The sequence below is a fragment of the Mauremys mutica genome, chromosome 12 (genome assembly GCF_020497125.1).
Source record: "Mauremys mutica isolate MM-2020 ecotype Southern chromosome 12, ASM2049712v1, whole genome shotgun sequence".
In the NCBI taxonomy this organism is placed as follows: domain Eukaryota; kingdom Metazoa; phylum Chordata; order Testudines; family Geoemydidae; genus Mauremys; species Mauremys mutica.
The window spans coordinates 74,556,557-74,581,373 of record NC_059083.1 but is presented as its reverse complement, the minus strand read 5'-3'; the positions used below and the strand labels follow the sequence as shown (position 1 = coordinate 74,581,373).

Genomic DNA, 24,817 nt, shown 5'->3' with positions numbered 1-24,817 from the left:
AGTTTTTGGACAAAAAAAATCTGTTTTTTTGGAAGTTTGGACTAAAAATTGTTTTTTGTTTTGTTGATGAAAAGTCATTTTTTCTGCTGAAAACGTCAATGAATTTTTTTTTTCATTTTTATCACAATATTCCATGTGGAAAACTCCATTTTCTGACCAGCTCTAGTTTAAAGGCATTTGTAAAAGGTATGATTTAGCAATATCCAGAGAAGGGGATTGAAACAGAGATGTCCTCCTCCTTCAATCTGAACAATGTTTTTAGCAACTAATTATCTAATCTCTAGTTATTCCTCTCTCCCTGCTCTCCCACCCACTCAAGGATGCTGTCTCTATCATTATGACACAAGATGAGTGAGGCAATCTTTTATTTATCTCACTCACCTTGCCTCCCTAATATCCTGCGACTGACACAGCTATAACTACACTGCATCTCTCACTATGAAACACCTAGAATGATCTCTGACCTGGAACAATGGATCCAAACTCTTGCACATGTGATTGTTTAGAGCTGGCTCCGAACTCCAGGGATAAAATGGAACTTGGAATTGGACCCATACCAAAGAAACCCACAAGTGCTCTCAAACGATAGGCCTTATGCTTTCCTATTACAAGGCTTCCTTGAAGTGGCGTCCTATGAACCATGCTTCAGACTAAGGGGAACAATTTTGTTGCTATTGCAATAGCCTTCAAAACTTTCATATATTGCGCATGAAGAAGGGGAAATAAAAGTTTCCTTTGCAGATAAGGCTAATTTAATACCCTAAAAACAGATGGGGTGAAACCCTGACCGCAGTGAAGTCGATGGGAGCTTTGCCATTGAGTTTAGTGGAGTCAGGCTTTCACCATGGAGAGTGTTTTATCCAAACAGCAGGGATTAAAATGACATGAAGAACATCACTGAGTTAACACTTGGGAGGAGGACACAGCCTTCAGCATCAGCACTGGCATCATCTAGGTGGACAAGAGACTAAAGCTCAGGAATGGAGAGAGGTGTTACTGAAAGACAAACTAAACTCGCTGCTGTAGTGACAGCGAGACTGATTCCAAACTGTGCCCAAATCATCTAATAATGTGAATTTGTCTTTGGCAGAAATTAGGTAGCCACCTGGTAGGGTTCCAGACCTGGTGCCTTTGAAATAGGAGACCCAGATCTCAGGAGACAATGTCAGGATTCTGTTTTCCCCAGCTAGGGGGCATTACGAGCCTTGCAAATAGAGATGGTCAAAAACTGTCCATCAAAACATTTTTTTTTTAAATGGGAAAAAATTCCCACAAAAAACTTGAGCATTTTTGACCCTCTCAGCTCTCACCATGTCTCCTACCCACATCTTCTGGGGTGGGTGAAATTCACCCCTATGCACAGGACCAACAAGATCTATGCCCTGATCATGTCTCACCTAAGCCCCCAGTAATGTGTCTGAGGTGAGATTTAACTGATTCATAAGCCTCCTGGTGGCCCTCTGGACATGGGTGAATTTCACACTCTGCATACACACCTTTTCTGTGTTGTCAAGGGCGTCCACTTAAGACAGAAGATATGCTTCAGTCATGATGAAATTCTATGGCCTGTGTTATAAAGGAGGTCACACTGGATAATCTGATGGTCTTTTCTGGCCTTAAAATCTATGACAATATAGAAGGGACAGAGGATTAAGGGAAACCTATAAGAGGGTAAATCCTCCACCTTCCTGGACTGTCTTTTTTCTGCTGTGCAGGTAGCTATCAACAGTGAAATGTGAAATAACATAAGCACTTTACTAGAGATTTGTGCTTAAAGCATGGCCCATACTACAAAGGGTTTTATATGGTTTCCCTGGTCTATATAGGCATGGTGAGTCCAGCTATTAGGCCTTTTTGCTTTACAAACTGTACTATAAACCAGTTAGGGATCTATAAAACCTATGGCCTAGCTACACTAGGCAAAAAGGCATCACAACTACTTGTTGCTTGGAACCCATAAAGGTCCATTGCCTAGGCAAGACTTTGTGTCCACACACAACAGTTATTCCCAGTATTTTACAAGCATTAGTCGTACCAGCCAAGCCAGGGATGACAGACTTGGGTAGAGAACTAGTGGCAAATAAATCCCTGGTGTAACTCCGCTGACTTTGGTGGATAAACTTGGCCTCTAGCATATTGAATGGTTTGTAGCATGGTTTTACATGAGGGAAATCATGTCCACACTCCTCTAGCAAGAACTGAGTTTAAGCAAACCCTGCTGGAGACTTTCTGACACTCTTTCCAAACTTTTTGCAGACAGGGCGTTAGACCATACATAGCCAGAAAGAAAGGGCAGAATAAAACAACCTGATTGTCAACCAATATAAAACACAACTGACCATTAGCAAAATCCTAAACTGCCCCCACCCAGAAAAGAAAACTCAGTCACATTATTTATTTATACCATAACGGGTTGTAAAAATCAAGTGAAACATGTACTGATGGTAAGAGCTACCTCTGATACGGTGTCCTGTCTGAAACAACCACTTTATGGTACCCCCAAGGTTTCTAGTGCAATCTTGTTTGACATTTAGTTGAAGATCAACATCTACCATGATGGGCTTTGCTTGCCCCTTTGGAAGTTGCTTAAGACAGTCTAAACTATAGACTAAATATTTAAGTAACCATTCAATTAATAAGACAATGGCAGTGGCATGGCTAGGATGACCAGATAGCAACTGTGAAAAAACGGGATGGGGCGGGGAACAGGTGCCTATATAAGAAAAAGTCCCCAAAACCAGGACTGTCCCTTTAAAAAAGGAACATCTGGTCATCCTAGGCATGGCTGACCAGTCAAACTCAACCGTTAAAACCAAATTCAAGTTGCCTTGTCAGCGTCCTTTGAGTCTCTAGTTCAGTGGTGCTGGAACAGTTTTTACAGTGGGGATGCTGAAGGCAGAAACCATGTGTAGCAGGGTGGACCCTGCTCCGGGGTTTTAAGGGGTTAAAAGTGGCCTGACAGAGCTGAGCTGATTGGGGAAGTGGCTGCAGCTGGGGGCCACGCCCCAAACTGAGGAGCAGGGCCTTATAAAAGGCAGGGAAGCTAGGAGCCCAGACAGTCTCTCTTCTGCCTTCAGAGAGAGATGGGCCTAGCTGCTGGGAAAGAGAGACCAGGTACCTGAGTGCAGCAGGGCTGGGGAAGGTTGAGGAGCCGGGGAGCTCCAGCCTAGAAAGCCCCAGGCTGCGGCCTAGGAGTGGGCCGATAGGTACTGTGGGTTGCAGAGGGCGGCCCAGGGGTAGGACAAAGCAGCAGGTCCAAACCCTCCTTGCCAGGGATGAGTTGGCTGAGACTGCAGTCTGCCCAGAGTGGGGGCTAGACAATGACTGGCAGTAGCCATACACTGAGGCAAGGTAGGGATAGAGGGTGAGGGTTCCCTAAGGAGGGGAGACCCAGAGAAATGGGGGTTATTGCCAGGGGGCAGCACCCCAGAGAAAGGGGCACCGGGTCCAGGGAGGGACACGGGGGCCAGACGAACAGGTGGATCACTGGCCTGCAGAGGGCGCTCCGGCGCTGGACGGAGCTAATTCCATGAGTCACCAGCAGGAGGCGCCGCAGGGGTGAGTACCGCCCTGTTACACCATGTATTTGGGTTGTCATTACTACATCAAGCCAGGGTGTGTGGCAGAACCCCCAGTTCCAGCACCTACGCTCTACTTAGTAAAAGTGAAGCTTGTTTTTCTTTTACTGTTCAGTTAAACACAGGAGTTTCATAAACCAACTAGTCACGGATCCAGCATAACTTGGAAAAATTTAAGTGACCCAAACTAAACATCAATGTGTGCGCTAATAAACCGAGTGGTAAATTCCCAGTTACAAACATAGGGTTGATCCTGCAGCCCTTCCTCAGGGGAGTAGCCACAATGGAGAGGCTGCAGGATTGGATCCCGACTGAGTGTTAACAGTACCTGTATGACTCATGCCCAAACTTCTCTCAGATCAGTTCTACTGTTAGATTTTAGCTTAAATCATCTTCATCAGCATACAGTACAGTTAGCCAGAAATGATGCCACACGTTTCCTTAACTTGTGCATTTTCAGAAGACCATTTACTTATCCCCTAATCGTCATATAAAAATAAATCCTTGGTTTCGATTCATTTAACATAGCTGGCAGATGGAAAAGTCTTTTGCCCTCCAGAGTTCTCTGTCCCAGGCTCTCACGGAGGTGGAGGTAGCTTCAGATCCAACAGATTGTAGGCAAAAACATTCCAAAAGACGGCGAACAATACAAAGACGACGTAAATAAAAATAAAGATCCACCATAAGGACTGGTCTTGGAGTCTCTGCTCATAGTTCCTTAGGATGACCACACCCAATGTGATTCCAACCAATACCCCGCCCAGGTGGGCAACGAAGCTTGGGTGTGGACATGGGGGGTAAGCAGATGGATGGAACCGCAGCCACACAGCCCTTCCAAATTCAAAGCTCACTGGAATAAAGAGAGAGAGAAAAAAAAGATAAGCCTTTGTCCATCTCAATCCTTCTCTGCCTCTACATGGGGATCCTTCAAGTGAACGACTTGACGACAACCATCTCTTGCTATCTCATGGATAGTGCAGAGATCATTGCTTTACTGAACAGAGAGAAAGTGCACTCTGCTACAAGCAAAGGGGAAGTTATAAGCCAGTTTTGGCCAATCAGCTCACTGTACATCAGACATGATCTAGGTCAGAAATTCTCAGCTCTAGATTCTTCTGGTTGCTTTTTGTAAAAACAGAGACATTCTTTCGGTAGAATTTTTTCTTCCTCTAAATTTCCCTCTTGGTGGCGGTTTCCTCCTCTTCACTTGGTCCAGTCAGCACATCACATATCTTTTCTCTCCCAAGCTCTCTCCCTAGTTAGGCACATCAGATCACCTCTGTACTCCTGTGACATTATCTGATTAAAATGTGACCATATAGATCATTGTTGCAACCACTGTTATATATTTGCAGCAAATCTGGTACAAAGGTTCTCAAGTAAGGTATCTAGCAAAAGGTTATGATTTGCTGGTTATGATTATGCTATCTGCATACATGTATCATTTTTGTATTTGAAGTCATAAGTATTGGATCAATACCTGGATTTCAAATGTTTGCTCCTCGGGTAACATCCACAAGATAGCCAGCCAGCCAGCCAGCACATCTTGGAGCGACTATTCAAATTGAGTGGCCCATCAAAAGAACATTTAACTGACAATGGACCATGGGAGACACCCATCTACAGTTAATGGAATTTCCTGCTTTGACTAGGCGAAGTGCATGGACATGCGACTTAACCATGTGAGTCCAAACTCCATTTTGCTGCTGTCATTTTCCACAGTAAGAACAATGGGATTCCCTCCACATGGCAGAAGCTATACAAGGCCCTGGAAAAACCTCCTTTTTGCCTCTATCCTGCTCCAGCCTCTTTCTTGACTAAGCCTCTGGACTATGAATTTATTCTAACCAAGGAATTGAGGACCTTCCAATGATTTTGAAGCAACCAGAGACTTATCAAGCCAGCAGTTTATTCCATCACTGCTACAAGCCTGAACCAAGAACTTTGCATTTATTATATGTATTTGAGTCCTTTAACCAATTTTCTCTTTCTTTCTTTCTATAAATAAACCTTTAGATTTTAGATACTAAAGGATTGACATCAGTGTGATTTTTGGGTAAGATCTAAGTTATATGCTAACCTGGGTGTGTGGTTGGTTCTTTGGGATCAGATGAACCTTTTATTTGATGAAAAATCCCGTGTTTTTGGTAGTGACATAAGAACTGGAATGCCCAAGGAAACTGCTTTTATGTCTTCTTGTTAGCCAGTGTGGTGAAACAGAAGTTTTCTTTTGTTGCTGGTTTGGTATATCTTATGGAAGAATAACCACCAGTTTTGGGTTGTTTGCCCTGTTTCTCAGCAGTTTGTCCTGAAGTTAGCATCCTCAATTGTGACCCACAGAGGCAAGGTTACAACTCCTATTTCACTTGATGCAGACACAGTGGTGAATGAGAACAAGCACTGGAATGGATTAAGTGGCCGGCTGAAATTTTATTAAACTTCACAGAATAGGCCTGTATCACTAGAGCTATACATCATTGCCAGGGGCGGCTCCAGGCCCCAGCACGCCAAGTGCGTGCTTGAGGCGGCATGCCGTGGGGGGTGCTTTGCCGGTCGCCGAGAGGGTGGCAGGCGGCTCCGGTAGACCTCCCGCAGGCGTGCCTGCGGAGGGTTGCTGGTCCCGTGGCTTCGGTGGAGCATCCGCAGGCAAGCCGGCGGGAGGTCCAACGGAGCCGCAGGACCAGCGGACCCTCCACAGGCACGTCTGCGGGAGGTCCACTGGAGCGGCGACCAGCTGAGCGCCCCCCGCTGCGTGCCGCCGTGCTTGGGGCGGCGAAATGGCTAGAGCCGCCCCTGATCATTGCTATTGTGCCTTCTATAAATAACCAGTAGAACTGCAGGTAAAGTAACCTACAATGTAAGGGCTTCATCCTGTATAGGCAAAAGGACCTTCAATTTGCACTCAGTGCCTAAGGCAGTGCAGATGGCTGGAATCACAAATTATACATGTTAAGTCAGAATTTCTTCTTGAATTAGGACTAAGTGGCAGAGAAAAATCTCAACTGGAGGTTGTGCAAGAGGCATTCTTAGGCTTCCAAATTTATTTATAGAATTCTGGTTGAGATTTTTACATTTCCATTTTTGTAATTTAAAAAAGTGAATGTAGCACTACAGAAATAATTGACTCTGAAAACTGAATGCCCAGAATAAGCACAGCATAGTTGGCAGCAGCAACACAAGCTTCTCTTCATCTCCCGGCCCATGTGCCTGAACACAGCATTGGGAGGGTCATTTCTAGGTAGAGTGACCAGATCTCCCAATTTTATAGGGACAGTCCCGATTTTTGGTTTGTTTTTTTTAATATAGGCTCCTATTACCCCCGCCTCCTGTCCTGATTTTTCACATTTGCTGTCTGATCACCCTACTTCTAGGGGTGAGAGATTTGTTCTAGCTTGACTCAGTTCCTGGCTTCTCTGATGAAATTACCAGCAAGGAAACTGACTGTAGTAGTGTTGTCCTCTGGCAACTGCACTAGGTCCACCAGTTCACCTCGCATAGATTACTGATAGCTGGTTTTAGTCACTACAGACCTAGATCAGTGGTTCTCAACCTTTCCAGACTGCTGTACCGCCTGCAGGACTCTGATTTGTCTTGTATACCCCAAGTTTCAGGTCTCTTAAAAATGACTTGCTTACAAAATCAGACACAAAAATACAAATGTGTCACAGCACGCTAGTACTGAAAAATTGCTACCTTTTTCTCATTACCATATAATTATAAAATATATAGATTGGAATATAAATATTGTACATATATTTCAGTGTATAGTATATAGAGCAGTATAAACAAGTCATTGTCTGTATGAAACTTTAGTTCGTACTGACTTCTCTAGCCTGTTACAAAACTAGGCAAATCTCTAGATGAGTTGCTGTACCCTCTGGAAGACCTCTGTGAACCCCCAGGGGTACATGTAACCTTGGTTGAGAACCACTGACCTAGAGAAACAGGGTCTGACTTGGACATTACAAAAGCCTCACATCAATCGAAAAATATTTTGCCATGGACAGCATGTTGGAAATCCGTTTTATCCTTTTCTTCTCCAGATGAGCCCATCCCTTGCGCACTAGCGCTGGGAGTTGGTTTTTGCGTAGCATGACAAAAGAGGAGAGATGCAGCCTTTCATTCTCAGTTGACATTACCTCTTGCCGTGCCCTTTGTGGCAGCTGTGACCAGCTGGGGCATTCCTGAGTTGGTCCCATGGCTGATCCTGAGGGGGCTGGTGCAGATGGTTCGTGGTGGAGCTGAAGAATTTGTTTCCTTTGTTGCTCTAGCACAGCCTGGCCTTGGCTACCCGTAGAGCTCGGTGTCCGATGCTGCCAGCAGTTTTAGCTTTTCTTGGCGCCCCTCCCAGCTCCTTTTACTTTTTTTATGAAGCTGGGTGGCTTTTGTCTTTTGACCGGTAGGAGTGACTGAGGGCAGAATTAGTCTATAGCCTTTTATATGGGCACTCAGGTGATAGGCGTTGAATAAACCTTTATAATAATACATACGTTATAATAATCACTAGTTTGACAGATTGTCTGTAGTAGCCTATTCATAATCGCTAGTCCCCACTAATTAGCTAACCAAGCAGCTGGATAACTTACCCATTCAAGCACTCAAATTAGCATGAGAAAGGCTGCTTAAAGCCGCAGCCTCAGAGTCAGTAGGTCAGTGTTCTATTTCCACCTCTGGCACCGACTTGCAGTGTGACCTTGGCAAGTAACTGGGGGCCCAACAATGCAGACAGACACCTAGTGGGATTTTCAAAAGCATCCAATCAGGTGAGGGCACCTAATTCCTGCCTGCTCAGGTGTTTTTAAAAATCCCACTAGGCGCCTGTCTGCATCTTTAGGGACCTAAATACCTTTGAAAATCTGGCCCTTTGAAGCCTAAGTGAGTCTCATCGATAGTCAACGGGACTTGGGCTCCTAAGTACCCACATTACTTTTGAAAATACAACATCAGGGTTTTCGACAATTTTGTCCTTGGTCTCTATCTCTGTGTGCATCACCTTCCCCTTCTGGAAAGCAGGGATAATACTTCTTTGCCACAGGGGTCTGGAGCAGCTTACTTCATTGGTGCCTGCCAAATACTTCGGAGATCCTTAGACTGAGAGTGCCGTAAAAGTGCAATGCATTGGTATTATTAAAGCATTGCCTATTGGAGTGTTCACAGAGAAGCAGCGAGCCCCCAGATCTTCATGGCTGTCCATGCTCCAGACACTGCTAAACAATGACCCGTACATTTTCAAATGCTCCCGTTTAACATTTGGATCCAGATTCTGCATTCCAGAATGACCAGGTTTCTGCTGCCATGAATTCCAGCTACTGGTTCCCAGCGATAGAGCCAAATTACCGCCTGGGGTTAGCATAACCACTAATGGCAAAGGTAAACAAAACTGGATTATGTGCGCGCCAAATGTATTACAATACTTACTACAGATCAACGCAAGAGCCATGCGCAGCAGCTTGAATTGGCACTTCATTCCAGACCAGTTCTGGAAAAGGACACAACAAAAACAAAATTACACTGGATACAATTTATGCATCTTTTCATGCCGTGGGAATCTGAAGATGGATCTAGATACTTGCTGAACATCAAGGAACTTGATCTCGCCACACACACATAATGGGAAGCTCTGGTCCAATTGGTGCTGCCCTTGCTACACTCCCCCCGAGGGTTCTCAACTCACCATGCCAAAGACAGAGACACATCACATTAAGGATTAGGCAGCTCTCACAAATCAATTGAATCCTTCTGTTTCTTTACTCTGCAGCTTTACTGGCCAGAAGACGAAGATGTGAAAGCACAGTAAATCCACAGAACTGGGAATCCCTGTTTAATCCCTCCGCAACACATGGGCTATAAACTGCTATTCCTTTTGTCATGCTCTTTTTCTCCTTGATAGATGTTTATAGTTCATACTGGGTGTGAGGGAAAAGCTGGGGAGATAAGGTCAGGTTAGCCCAGAAGTTTTAGATTATGTTACACGGAAATGATAAGAAGGGGCAATTTGAATTAGAAATGTACATAGTGCAATCGACTGTGTGTCTGTGGGCAGGACCATGGTTCCACATAGAGTGAGGACTCAATAAAGTTGTAAATTTGGAAGAAACATGTTGCAGGTCTATTTTTGTGGGTGTGACCTCAAAGCTTGGGAGTCTAGCAAACAGAGAAGGGTTTGTAGTAGAGGGTTAAGGGGGCAAAGAGAATATAATTAAACAGAAAGAACAGGATACATACTTGCTTCCTCCAGCTGAACTAAGGGAGAAAAATGTTCTTGGGTAATGAGAGAGGCATTAACAAGTATAGAAAACAATGAGATACCAAGATATTTCTCCCTCTTTATAGTGACATATTTTCTTCCCCTATCATCTCCTTTTGATCCATGGAGACATCAGCATCCCTTTACTTCTTGCAAGCAGGAAATCTGAATGACCTCGCACCCTTGAGCTAACTCACATCAGAGGATCAATAAACCAGCACTGATATTATCTGCCTAGTGGAAGCTTGCGGCAGTGTTTGCAGTGCTCAAGATTTAAAGGATGAACTCAGGTCTTGAGGGAAAAGGTTAGACAAAATATTCAGGGCTTACATACTAGGGCTGGTTGAAAGTGTTCCATCTAAACTGTTTTTCAACCGAAAATTAGGGTTTTGATTAATTTTTTGCAGAAAGTGTCTGCTTGCTATGGAAAACTGACTTTTCATCCATTTCCTGACCAGCTGTATTAAATACATAGATCATTTAGGTTATGGCCCACAAACAAATGCATGGGAGTTTAATCCTTTCTCTTGTCCTCTTTCAATGCAAACACTTAGATACCAAGTAATAAGTGCCTTAGAAATACCATAAAAGGATATGTAGATTAGATAGGCCATTGAAGCAAATGCGTCTTGGAGGCAATGTTTTGGCGTAATGAAAACTAACAGAGCTAATTATTTTTCTTAATTAAAGCAAAATGCTTCTCAAATTATTGAATATTTAGTAAACTTTTACTGAATTTTGCCAGCCACAGGAGGCACTTAGTTTAGTTAAGATCAATTCTGAAACCAGGGAGAAGAAGCAACTAACTTCAGAACACAAGCAGTGTCTTTAAAGCTTGCATTAGAGGAGGGGAGTTTCCCTCCCATGATATAGTCTCCCTATTCCTCCCTCCCTTTACTACTTCTCTCGTGTCAAAAAAGCCCTGTGCTGAAGCAAACCCCTCATTCCAGCCAAGGAGGGTTGGAAACGCTCCTTCTGGAGCCCGATGTCTATAGTTAGGATTTATTATTATTATGTATTTGTATTACTGGCATGCCTAAGAGCCTTAGTCATGGAGTCATACCCTATTGTGCTCGGTGCTGCACAACCACAGAACAAAAGATACCACCTGCCCCAAGGAGCTTAGAGTCTAAGTATCATATTATAATAGTGCCTAGAGGCCTCAGCCCAGACAGGGGCTCCATTTTGCTAGGCAATGTACATGCACACAATAAAAGATGGTCCCTGCCCCAAAGAGCTCAGTACTCTTGGCTAGCTGTATGGAAGAGCATACACTGTAGATCACATTCGATATCTTAACTGGAATCTAATCGTTGGTAGTTGTGGTGGGGTCTGCAACCCCTCTCATAAAAACACAGGCAGGAAAGGGTTAAGAACCCTGTCTGCCTGCGGACAGCCAAACTAGCCACGCCCCAGTTCTGCTGTGAGAAATGCCAATTATAGAGCGACACCCCCCGCTGTGGTGACTAGTGAGGGAGGAGGAAGAAGAAGAAGAAGGGACAGAAAAGTTTGGGATTGCTGAGGAGCAATGGCTCTCAGCCAGCACACCAGCCTGCCTCTGAGAAACTACGGACCCCCTTGAGGTTAACTGACATGCAAGTCCTGAGGCTCAAGGGCCTTTTGACTCTGCTTTATGTTATGCTTATAGACGCTGCCTTTTTTCCTGATGTGATTTGAACCATTGGTGCCTGGGCCAAGGAGTGATCCAGACCGCTGGTGTAGAACTCTGGCACATGCCTGTGCTCACCACAGCTGACAGTAGCAATTCAAGAGTTTCACCCCATTTCAAACTGGGATGAGAAAGCTAAAGCCACTGACTCGCCTTCTCACCACGATTTCCACTTTTCTATCACTAGTTCATTGGTTTCCATCCCTAAGAATTTCAGGCATCCCACTATTTCCTTGAGACACCCCTTCCATGTAACCAGCCTTTCACAGCAATCTTGGCAAACTGTTTATAACCACATTCAGTAATTATTTGCAGTAAGGAGCCTTTGATATAATACCACATCTGTTGTGAGCCAGCTGACTGTTAGTTCTGATCTGCATTGCACTCAATTTATACCTGTACTAACCATGGAAATCTGTGTGCGCGCACACACACACACACCTGGAGAAGACATGTGTTCTAAATAAAGGAGGAAGCCAAAGCATTAAGCATAGAAGAATCTAATGCCTTGATCCTGCAAAGACTGAAGCACATGCTTAACTGTATATAACATAGGCCTGATCCAAAGCTCTTTGAGATCAATGGAAAGATCCTATCGACCTCAGGAGACTTTTGCTTTCAAAGGGACTACTCAGAGGGTACAAAATTCAGCACTCGAGTAATTCTTTGCAGGATCTCAGCCTGCATCTGCTCCCTTTCTTTACGGACTTGGATTTAACCTATAGAAGAAACTGTACAAAAGAGCTATGGAAAGCAGAAGAGTTGGCGATATAATTAGGCATGCACTGAATTCAGTGAAAAGATTGTCTAGTTAATAATCTATATGGAATAGGCTAATAAGACAAACAAACACACAAGGAGCATTTTCCTCAGTGTACAGGTCTCCCACTTCTTCCACTGGTCTGTACTGATCTACATCCATATGCATGGAAGGCAAAATGTAAAAGGACAGGTTAGGGATGGGAGGCATGAAACTGACACTGGCCCAGGCTGCACAATTTGGAAGTGGACTTCCAAATTCCAGCCCTGAACACTGGGGATCAGTCCACTACAGAGATGGGGCCAATCACAAAGGGCTTGTTCCAAACCCTATTAAAATCAATGGAAAGACTCCCAGTGACTTCAATGGTTCAGACCCAAATTTCAGACTTCGGCAAATTTCTCCAGAGTCTGAGGCTGTTTGGATCTGATCGTTTGGTTTTGGCTCATCTCTACATGAAATACATCTGTCCAAACCAGGGGTTGTGTCTTTGGTTGTTGACGTGTTAAATTGTAAGCAACAGATGTCACTGCTGTTGGATTGAGTGGCAAGTCTCCCAATTCACTTCAGCTGGAGCCAGACTGCTATGTACATTTCTAGGAGCCCACAAGTAGGTCAGCATTCATAAAGGGGTCATATCTCATCCCAGTTTACATCTTTATAGGTCAGCAGTCTGGTTTGATACTTATATATAGGCTTGGAAGGATTAGATTTTAAATCAGCCAATGTCTGTAACTGACATTTTCTCCCTCCATCCAAAAAGACTGAAATAACTTCTCACATTAATAATAAAAAGTTACAGAATGGAGAAGTTAAATACATATATGTTGCAGTCACAGACAGCTAATGCGGTCAGTTCTATCTAGCAAATAAACTAATAGGAGCTATTCTAAAATAGGATTGTCTGATAATATTACTGTTCTATTTCTGAATCTTATGAACCTCAACATCTAAAGTAATTAGGTTTTAAATAAATTAGTATAAAGTTTTGTTTTAATTTCCAACTAGTGCCAAAATGTAAGGTTGGTAACAAAAATGTAAAATAAAAAATCCTTGGAAATAAACATTAAAATAGTTGAAACTCATAAGAATGAAAATATTCCAAACCTAATTATAAAAATGGCATTATATTTAGCAGGAAACACTCAGGGTTTCAGGGATGAAAGATACACCAACTATGGGCTTGTTTACACTGGGAAACTATGTTGCATTAGAACACGTTAATGAAGACGATTTACTCAGCATAGACAGGGACTGTCATGTTTAACATCATGTCAGTTAATTGGGATAACTTGTAGGGTTAATACACTAATTTCCTAGTATAGTTAAGCCCTATGAGCACATGATTTCCAAAAGAAAGAAAATGTACAGAAATGTTTGTAGACTTTGCTCTACCAAGAAAATTCCAGCACTGTAATAAGACTGACAAAGCCTGCCTGCCTGCTGATCAATATGGGTTCACATTGTGCAGATCACTTAAACACTTGCAAAATGTTAAGGCACATGGACCACCACAGGTTCCTTGGGCAAGTCTCTGTCATCCGCTCCCAAATCTGTAAAGTGAGGATGATAATACTTAGCCAATTCACTGGAGTGCTGTGAGGTAGGCTTAATTTAATTGTGTTTCTAAAGCGCTTGGAAATCCTCACAAGGAAGATCTGTAGAGCCCTATTCTATTTATATCTCTCGTCACCTGACATATCTAGAAATGCAAAGCAGTATTATTATTATTAAGCACCTGAACTCAGTCAGATTCTTTCCAAAGGAGTTGTGCCTGTGTAAGGTAGTGTGAGATATCAAAGCCTTAAGAGGTTCCAGAACAGCTCCCTATAGCCAAACTAATAAACTAAATAATCTGCACACCAAAGAAACAAATATTAATGGAGTCCAGGGTCCAGCTCCTGATGTAGCCAGTGGCTTTTCAATGTACTGAAAGAATATTTTACAATATATAAAGTTTGATGGGGGAATCTTGGTATAAATCACTTCGGCAGCTGCAAGAATGCAATCTGTGCAAAATAAAGTAACTCGTTTTCTCTCTCCACAGAGACAGCTAATGTAGTCAGATGGCTCTGAGCTCATGCTGATTAATACGGTTTCCTCCTTTACTCTTCATTTCCATGCAGCTTCGTTGGTTTTCCCCCCTTTATTATTTTCCTTAGGGTGAGATGTTTTATTGCTTGCTCCTTTTCGTTATTTTATTTATTTTCAGGATCCCCCCCACCCCACCCCCAAGCAGGGACATTTTAATTTACTTCAGTTACCAGGAGGCACAAGGGAAATGGAAGATTCAGATGAGATACTCTCCCTTCCCCGTCCAAACCATCCGTGCAAAAAGATGAGTATTATCAACAGACGCGATGGAGTGGCAAATGCAAAACGTCTTTTTCATTATGTAAGAGATTCTCACAAGAATATTAAGTGAGCCAGGGAGAAAGAAAGAAAACGCACCAGGAATGGGTAGGCAGGAAAGGTTCATAAAAGTCAGTTCAGTCATTTCTTGGTGTACTACTGATCATTTTGCAAAGTGACTTGTGGCAATCACTAAATAGGAGAGAACTGAAAGGTAAAATGATGCAACACTTTAAGAAACCTGAACAATGCACTAAAAATGAATGGCCTCTTTGGTGGGTGGATGGGGGTGTGTGTGTGCATGCTGCCCTCTTCTGGATAGACGCAGAAGTGCTCAATAGTGTGTCATAAATCATCTTCAGTTAAGGCCTGGTCTACACTGGGGGGGTGAGGGGGTTTGAACTAAGGTACGCAAGTTCAGCTACGTTGAACTACCTTAGTTCGAACTACTTACCCGTCCTCACGCCGCGGGATCGAAGTCCGCGGCTCCCCCGTCGACTCCGCCACCGCCGTTCGCGGTGGTGGAGTTCCGGAGTCGACGGGAGCGCGTTCGGAGTTCGATATATCACGTCTAGATGAGACGCAATATATCGAACTCCGAGAAGTCGATTGCTACCCGCCGACCTGGGCGGGTAGTATGGACGTACCCTAACAGAGCTTCCCCTTCAGCTACAGGAGAATGGGATGCTGTGTTTGTGGCACACAGGAATCTGAGTTCTCTACTCATTGTAGTCATGAAACTGCAAAGTCGTAGAGGGCTATAGAATTATTATGATACTTCTAGGGCCAAATTCTTAAAGGTACAAATCTCAGTATTTACACATGGAAACTGCCAACCGTCTCAGCTGCAAGTGAAACTGCAGGTTAAGTGCCAGTGTGTATGAGCAAATGGCCACATGCATCATGGAATGTCCTAAGATTTTCAGGGCCCTACATGAAGCATCTCTTCTGGGGTGCTGAGCAGCCTCAGTGCTCCCACAGAAATCACTGGGAGCGCAATGTGCTCAGCCCCTTGCAGGAATGGGCCCTTAATTATTAGACTGATGTCCAGTGATTGGGGGTGAGGACAGGAGCAGAGTGAGAAAGAGAAAATGCCAAGCTCAGAAAAGTGTAATTTCTGCACAAATGTTTGTAAGTACAAGACGTCCATAAAGCTATGCCTATGAGAAAATACAACCCCCACCCTCCGTTGCAAATGGTCTATTTCAGGCATTTAATTAACATGAATTTCCCATCTTGGAAATTCATGTGTGTGTGTTTGAGCTCGTGGGAGGACATTGTTTAACTGGCTGCTACACAATAAAAGAGCTCAAGGAGAAGAGACGAGACGAAAGCACAGAGCTGAACTGTCGTGCCACATGGGGCCAGTTTTTACACAGGTTTTTACTGGGGAAGTAACTTTACAGTGTATCCTGTATATGAAACTAGGAGTCACATACCCGGGCCCTATATCTGTCCAAGGCACTTATATGGCCCCATATAACCATAGCAACTGAGCACCTTACAATCTTTAATGTTCTTATGCTCCCAACACCCCATGAGGTAGGGCAATGCTACAAATCAGGAACTCAGGCACACAGAGACTGAGGTCGCACAGGAAACCCACGGCAGATCAGAGAATTGAACTCAGGACTCCTAAGCTAGCGTGCTAACCACTGGGCCATCCTGCCACCCTATATGCACTGCAGAAGGTCAAAGGGCACGAGGGTCTGTGCATGCTGAAATGAACCTTCTCTCTATAAAGCAAGCCATGTATCTCTGTTATGCAACCCAAATTAGCGAAAGACCATTTCTTCCAGTTGCTCGATTTTTCCTGATTCTCTTTGGTGATCATTTAAGATAAGTTTTACTGCCTAGCCAATGAGGTTTATTTACATTCAACATTTGCACCTGGATTTGGGAGCCTGACTTTGTGTAGGTGCCCTATGATAAGGGACATGGAAATCCAAAGAGAAGGGGAGAGTTTGGAAACTAGAAAAAAGGGAGGATCCAGATCTGGACAAACAAAACAGGGTGAATAAACAAACACAAAAATTCAACAAGGTTGAAGGTGCCAGACTGAAACTGAAGTCCTCTGTGCACCGAAGAAGTGCATGGACACGGGCGCTGAAAGCTTCCCATATACACTATCCCCCTCCAACCAATGTACCTCAACCCTGGGGCAGAGGGATCACCTCTAGGGGCAAGAGGGCAATTCATTCTTTATGGCCCATTCACATCCTTGGCAGGCTGCCAACAATCGTCAGCTTGTGACCATATTTGTCACTATTGACCCAGGCTGGATTCAGGCTGCTGATTTAGCCATGACAGGTCCCACTGCCAATCTGCCCAGAGCCATCTAGTCTCTAAGAATTCATTCCCTTTCTAATAGGTTTGACAATCGTTCTGGTACTTACCATTACTATGTTGGCCAGATGAGCAGAAATGAGCGCATAAACCCCTCCAGAGGAACCCACCACTGGCGCAGTCATGTCAGCTACCGATACGGCCAGGGAACCTTGGAAGAAGAAAACAGCTAATCACACTCTCCCACTGATGGGAGAACGCTCCACCTGCACCCTCTTCTACGCATTCGGGGCTGCAGTCAGCAATACTGGGCGAGGGGAATACACTGACTAGAGAACCTGACTAACCCCAGCAGCACTGCCAGGAGAGTGACACACATTCTTTTACATCGACTTTAAAACTACAATCAAATATATTTGATCAGGGTCAGCCATCATGCTTGCAGCTGCTCTGTTTTGCTTTCTCTCTCTCTCAGTCTTTCTTTTTGGTTCTCAGTTGCTTTGTGTTCTGCCTTCTCTCTCTCACAACACACACATACCCCTCAGCAAAAGTTTCTGCGTGGGTTCGCACACGCCTTTTGTCGTAGGGGGGCTTATGCTGACAGTTATGTCAACTGAAGGATGACACACCTGTCAACCTGAAACCCATAACTAGGTTTCACCCAGCTCTTAACAGTATCTTAAAATCTGTGCAGCAAAAGGAATCACAGCTTGGGTTAAAACAATGAAGAACCATCAAAGAGATAAATGTGTCCCCCAGAGGATAAAATGAAAGTGATTTTAGTCCTGGCAAGATAAACATTTGCACAATGAGGAGGAACTGGAGACTTGTGACTTATCACTGGGTTCTGATTTAAGGGTGAACAAGTGCAGTTTATTACTTAGGAAGATGCAAGAGCAGTGAAGGCTAACAGTAACTCAAATGGTGACGAATGGAGGCTCAGAATGGTGCACAAAAGAGTTTAAATCCAGATGACAAAAGGATGAATCGGTTGCAGAGGAAACTTTCAAGAAGGCAGCAAGATGCAGAGGCTGGCGCACTGGATTGGAGGTCAAGAGGGTTTTTATTCCTGGCTCTGCCACTGACACCCCCTGTGTGAGTTTCCGCTGTATAAAATGGGGTTCATGATGCTTGCCCACCTTGTAAAATGCCTTCAGACCTACAGAAGAGAAATGCTAACTATTATTAATGCAAGCATGACTTGGTGGAAATCCCAGAACGATTAAGTGATCAGCACCTCCTGCTCCTAACACGTGTGTAACCTCTTGATGGGCCACCCAGGCAGGACCAGGAGAAAGGCCCAGCTAAAGCAGGGCACAGTCAAGTCACTTTCTCATTTTTTACTCCTCATTTTCCAACATGGAAAGAGTTTTCTTCAGCTGGTTTGGGGCCTTTCTCTCTTGACCACTGGGCATCCTGCAGGGCTCAAAATATCGGTGCATCTGCTCCGGTTATCATTCATTGTTAGGATCACCCAGTGGCACCAAAAGACCACAGCTGAGGTTGGGGCCTCATTGCTCTAGGCATTGCATGCGCACAGATAGTAAGAGACGGTCGCTGCCTTGGAAAACTCACAATCTAAACAGACGAGACCCACAAAGTGTGGGGAGGGAAAACAGAGGCATAGAGAGCTGAAGTGACTTACACAATGTCCGTGGCAGAGCCGGGAATTGAAACCCCTGAGTCTCAGTCCAGTGCCCTGGCCACTAGACCTCTGCCCTCCCAGCACTGGGAAGAGAACCATAGCTCCAGCGTTAGTTCTCAGTCAGCTGAAGGGCTGCTAGGCAGGAAGGATCTTCCCGTGGTTAAGACAGAGATATGGGTTCTGTTCTCAACTCTGCAACTCACTTCTCGTGCAAGCCTGGGCAAGTCACTTTGGAGCAGGCTGTGGTTCTTCCAGACACTGGGGCCCCGGGCTATCAAGTGTTGTTGGCGGCACTGACTCCCCCACAACTTGCACTCCAGGCACCAAGCTCTGGGTGCTGAAAGAAGGGCTCTCTGTCCTCTCTTACACATTCATGCAACAGAAGCCCCCGTCTGACCACTGATATCCCTGTGTCTCAGTTTGTCCAGCCTGTGAAATGGGTTTATACACCGCCCTACAACACAGGGTATTGGGAAGCTTATGTCATTAATGCATGGGTGGGGGGTTGGGACTTTGGAGAGCCTCCCATGGAAAGTGTTCACATTATTCTATAGACTGTAAACTCTTCAGAGCCAGGATTGTCTCTTTTCCATGCTTGTACAGTGACTAGCCCCATCCCGACTGGGGCCTTTGAGCGCTACCAAAAGAGACACATTTAATAATAATAATACAAACCATGCAAAGCTTGTTGTGGTTTGGTGTCTTCCCCCAAAGCCAGCCCCAGGTTCTCACACCTCTCGAGCAGATCTGGGCTCAATGCTGGGAGAAACCAGCTGACAAGTCTGCCCAGAAACCATCTGGTTCATACTAAGCTTCACTCTGAGTTTTTGGATTCGTCTGACATATTCAGAGGCACAGTGATGCTGAGCTTTCCAATAATACTCTTGGGTATTTAGGTTCTAGCTGCCTATGCTGGGGCTCGGGGGACATCCTGAAGAATAGCAATGGCTTGCTGCCTGGTAGTTAAACTCTCTTCTATTAACGACTTTGTTCTCTCTTTAATGAAAGCGGGGCCCAGTGCTTCCCTGGTGACTCTGGCTCCATGGGTTGTTCAGCTGCGCAGCGGTTCTGGCAGCGCGCAGCCTGTACTGCACATTAACCTTGTTTACTCTTGCTGTTATCATCAGTGTCATTTTGAAAGGAAAATTAGAGCCAGCGCGGTTTGATTTTCCCATTAAGACGAAATAGCTGAAAAATCTACAGAGTTCCTTGCTTCATAAGTAAAATGAGATACTGAGTGCCAGCTGAGCCAAGCGTCACCGCAGCACTTCTAAAGCGGGCAGAGAGCCAAGGCCTGAGCGGGTGGTCGTGCCAGGGCTGGGACAGCGCACTTCACCAGCATCCCCTAGCTAATCCTCCACGCCGCTGTGAAGGAGGTAAGCATCCCTCCTATTGCGCTGAGACGGAAACCAAGGCAAAGAGAACTCAGGCCAAACCCTAGCAGGTGCCGAGGGCCCTCAACACACCTTAGATGAAACGCAGGAGGCGCTTAGCACCTCTCAGAATCAGGACCAACGCAACTTGGGTTTGGCATGAAACACTCCTGTGCTCTGACAGACCACGACGCAGCATCTTCAGTGCTGCGGCTCACTCTGCCATGCTGCTCTCCCAAGCTTTCCTAGGTCGAGCTCATCTTCTGTGCACTTGTTTTCTGAAACAGGGGCTTGGACACAGACACTTACATCCTCTCTCGGAACTCGCTTAAGCACTGACGGATCAAGGAAAAACACCAAATTCCCCTGTGCCAAGCGCCAGCACGAAGCCTGCAAAGTGCGCCCTTAAGTGCCAGGCGCTGCACCCGGGGTGAGTTGAAATGACTGAAGTTGTTGCTTCAGATCACTATTAGATGCCAACAGGGATGGCCATATAGTTTACAGGATTCCAAACTGTTCTGAAGAGGAGAAATTGAGCCAGGCATTACCAGAACAGACCTACAAGCAAGTCTTCTTGTTTCCCTTCTGGTGCCATTGTAGAAGAAGGTGATAGAGCCAGCATGTCTAATGGAGTTTCGAAATCCAGATGCAATGTCTTTCTGAATGTGCCCTAGCTCGAAAAGAAGTTATGGGCTTGATGCAGGAACACTGAGTGAAATCCTCTAGCCTAAGATCATGTCATGCTAGTCATGCAAGAGTCAAATTAAATGATAATGGTCCCTTCTGGCCTTAACATTTATGAATCTATGACGCTACGTGAGCTGTACAGCTTATGTGGGATGCAAAACACTATGCCACAGCTTGCTTTGCTTGGGTTCATGGATGGCCCTGGATGCTAACAACGCAAGTGGATTTTACAACTCTGAAAGAAAAATAAAGCATCTAGAGCCAGATGGGTTGGGATACTAGTAGGCCACAGAATAGCCCATCTGCTTCCCATCTTAGCACACTCCCCGGTTAGATTTCCACTGCACTAGCAGAGACAGGGCTCAGCCAGAAAACAAGGACTCCAGGTCATCTTGTCCCTGTCAGGATGGCCAATAAAAGTTGTATGTAAGCTAGAAATTTCAGAGAGCAAATTATGCTGGTACAATAATAATGATGTAGCCAAAAGAAGACATGGTTTCTTCTATTCATCTCAATTAGAGGCAGGCTGGGTCAGGTTACAAAGCTCCTTTCACTGTGAATTTCAGAAAGTAATTGAAAAGATGAAGAGAGACAAGGCAGACAAAGCTTAAGCCAGCATCACCACGAGGCAGGGATAATAGAGATTATTCCTGATTAGCAAGGGAGAGGGAAAAACCACACAAGGCAGAAAGCAGCAGAGTCCTAAGAAGGACAAAAATTTCTAATGGACTTTTATGACTTTGCTAATTACTCTGCTAATACAGAGCTTGATTGTGGCTTAATCAAGTGTCAAGGCTCCATTGCACTATTCAAACAACACAGACAGGGTAATATTTTAAAAAGTACCTAAGTGACATAGGAACCTAAATCTCATTTTCAAAAGACTTGGACCCCCAAGTGTCTGGCAAGCAGGTTCTGCCCAATTGGGGGAAACAACTGATGTTGTTTTACTAAACGCATCTTATCCCTGCAATGCCGGCACAGTGTGCGCCTGGGAAGTTTGCTGGGACAGGGTTGGTCATGAGCCAAACACAAAGCTGTGTCTGTCAGGACCAAATCTCTCACGGGGCTTGTCTACACGGTGCAGTAGTGTGCAGCAGTGGGGTGTGAATTCTAATGTGCACCAACATGTCTCGCACTAACTGCCCTGTTTAGTCTCTGCTGGTGCACGCTAGCAATTCTCTAGTGCTGGGTAACGTAGCCCTTTTTCAAACACCACTATGTTAATGAGCAGGAGGGAACTCTTAGCGTGCGCCAGCTGTGACCCAGGGACCTCTTCATACTAAATGCCAGAGGGCACAGTGGGTACACGAAGTTGAACAGGGATTCCCTGGGCTGTATGTATGTATATGCACACTGATTTGCCAAAGGGTGGCATGTGAGATCTCTATCAAGAGCCAGTACTCTGCAGGTCATCATAATCATCATAAAATGTATGTATGGATAATATTTAAGAAGTTATTTATCTGTACTAAAATTTATGTTCTTAAGGTCTTGGAAGTAAGGCAGGTCACCACGAGGTGACACGCCTCGGACTGGCTCCTTTCAGGCAGGAAGTAATGGACACTTATCTCCCTGTCTGGTCATATATGTATTGCAGGCTTCACATTGTAGGCCTATTTGCATATTGGGCCAGATGCTGATTAAGAGATTCCACCAGAAATCTACCAGAAAGGAGTACCCAGGAAACAACCACAAGTAGGTGCAGGTCCTCCTTGTGAACAGGGACAATGGATTGTTCTGATATATCTGGGTGTGCAAACAGACATCGGGGATCTTCCACCAGGGGGGCAAACCGACAAGCATGACTTGTCTCATGAATAGAAGATCACAGCCAAGGCTGGCTGTAAACACTAGAAGGACTTTGGCTGAGCAACCCTCTATAAGACAGGAAAGTATCTAGGTTCTAGAATGTGTATTATGATTTTATTTTATAGGTACCCATTTGTTTCAATACTTTTACTAGCTATCACTTGACTCTCTATATTCTGCTGAATAAACTTTTCCTTGTTTTCACTATAAACATATCTCAGTGTTGCGTGTTAAGCAGAGCGGTGACCAGAGATGGAAGTAGTCGGCTGGGATGTACTGTTTCTTTGGGAGCAGCGAATCTGTGAATACTGTGAGTGTCCAGTGGAACAGGGTCTGGATCCTCCAGGGAGATACACGGGGGTTGGAGGCCTGGGTAGGCCTAGAGGAGAGTGTGTGTGTGTTACCTGTGGCCAGTGGAGTTGTGGAGCTGACTCCCAACAGGCACAGACAAAGGTTCCTCATGCTAAGGACAGGTGGTAGTGAGGTGCCTCACAGCTCTGAGTACCCCCCAGAGGCATCACAGAGCAGGGTCTACGCAGGCCAGTTAGTGCACAACATGTTGCTGTGCATTAGAATTCACACCCCGCTGATGCATATCACTGTTCCGTGTTGACAAGCCCGAAGAGATTGTTAACAGGAGTTTCCTCTGCAACAAGTTAGTAAATATTTAACTGTATTAAATGTAGCTGGCACCTGTAGAGTTAGGGTGTTAAATCTGGAGACTCATTTCAGTCAAAGTGAGAAAGAAAGGGGGTTAGTCCTGCTTTACCTGCAAATCTCGGCACATGCATAACACTGGAGCGGATACCCCTTTAATTCTGGTAGCTGAAAGACACCCCTCCCCAGGGAAACGTAGCCAGGTTCCTGGGCTCTTATGGAGCCTGGCTGAGTAAGTTGTTCTCTGGCTGAGAAGCTAATGAGGAACCATTAATGAGAATAGTATTTACACAATTAAATCCCTGGGCGCTGTGCTGGAAACGTCCCTTTCAGTCTCACCATCTCTGCACAGCAAAAGGTTCTAATAGCAGAGCCAAGCAAAGTGGAGAGAATTAGATTAGAAATAATGAGCCATCCCTCCTGATGAAAGTCAGTTAAGGGCAGGGGATGAGTATGTTTGGGCTGCCCCATTTGTTTACAAGCTGTATTGTATCTCTAGTTCTTCGATCTACAGCATTAACATGTGCAGTCTCTCACTCTCCAAGCACAGTTCAAAGCACCAGGAACATGTTTTAAATCAAGTGTGTCAAATAACTGGCTAAACCAATGTAACCGCAAAGGTGTGCTGGTTTTCTGCCTGTGATTCTTCATGTTAACAAGTTCCAAGTTGTATTCACCTTGTGATAAGAAGGGATTACATTCAGCACTGCCTTCCACAGCGTACATAGCACTGTTAATGAAAGGAAAAGCATGTACATGAAGGGAAATCGGAGAATTCATTTAGCATAAATAAGGAGCATGGTAGCTGGGACAAACTAAAAGACGTGCCCAGTCCATAAGAAGCATGTGTGGGCCTGCAGATCCTGGCTGCAGTTACAATTTGTCGGTCCTCAAGCAAGAGCAGGCCAGAGCTACCAAGGATAAAGGCCGAAGCCACAGATTTGCTCCTTTCCGGTCCTGCTGCCAGAGATGGCAAGTCAATTCCACCTATAACCTCACGAACAAAGGAAGAGACAGAGTCAGCCTGCAGAGCTCGCATGTGATTTAAAACAACAAACCCTAAATGGTGATTTGCTTTGCTTGTGCTGCCTGGCATGGGCCTTGTCTCAAAATGGTCCTAGTTTTACGCTTTGCATTTATAAGCAATTGGTTTTTTTAAGTCTGTGTAGTTTTTGGGAAGCAGTTAGTCAAACCTAGACCCATCTGCCAAGCCCTGGGCTAAGATGTCAAGTTGTAAGCATATTTCCAAACAGTGTCCAACACAGTTTAGCGCCTTGGATCTCAGCTATGCTATGAGAAGCCAGCAGGGTGTGGGAGCTGGTTACCACACAATAGTACCCAGCATGGCCAAACCACGTTTCAGTTTTGCAGAGTAAGTGGGGTAGACCCAGATTTCAGCTGGATTCCCACAAGCCACATTTCAGCCTCGGACTCTGCAAATCACAATGGCTCAATAGACATGGGATGACGTTTCCAAAAGCACCTAAGTGACTTAAGAGTACATCCACACAGCCATGGGCGGCACATGAACCCCACATTCGGGGAGGCTAGCGTCCAGCCCTGCCCCTTCCACCTGAGGGCTCCGACCCTACCCTACCCCTCCTTTTCCCCTCCCCCGCTGGAGCCCAGAACCCTCCCAACCCCTGCGGTCGGAGGAGCCCTGCCCCAGCCAGCTCTTTGGCCAGCCCGAGTCCCAGCCCACCCAAGCCACAGAGGACACAGACATGATCAGTTTCTGCATTTTACTGTAA

General features: G+C 45.0%; 1 protein-coding gene across 6 annotated transcripts in view; it reads right to left on the bottom strand.

Moving 5' to 3' along the window:
• The window catches only part of RHBDL3 (rhomboid like 3), a 118,954-nt gene continuing 94,137 nt past the window's right edge, over window positions 1-24,817 (bottom strand). For 5 of the 6 annotated variants that reach the window (XM_044983727.1, XM_044983724.1, XM_044983726.1 and 2 more), the window contains 3 exons: window positions 17,003-17,103; window positions 8,997-9,057; window positions 3,517-4,428 (listed from right to left, as the gene is read on the bottom strand). In XM_044983727.1, coding sequence (XP_044839662.1) covers window positions 4,157-4,428; window positions 8,997-9,057; window positions 17,003-17,103 — 434 coding nt within the window. In that variant the 3' untranslated portion in view covers window positions 3,517-4,156. Of the gene's footprint in view, window positions 952-3,516; window positions 4,429-8,996; window positions 9,058-17,002; window positions 17,104-24,817 lie in introns of those variants that run through there. The other variant, XR_006572978.1, reaches the window with a different exon arrangement.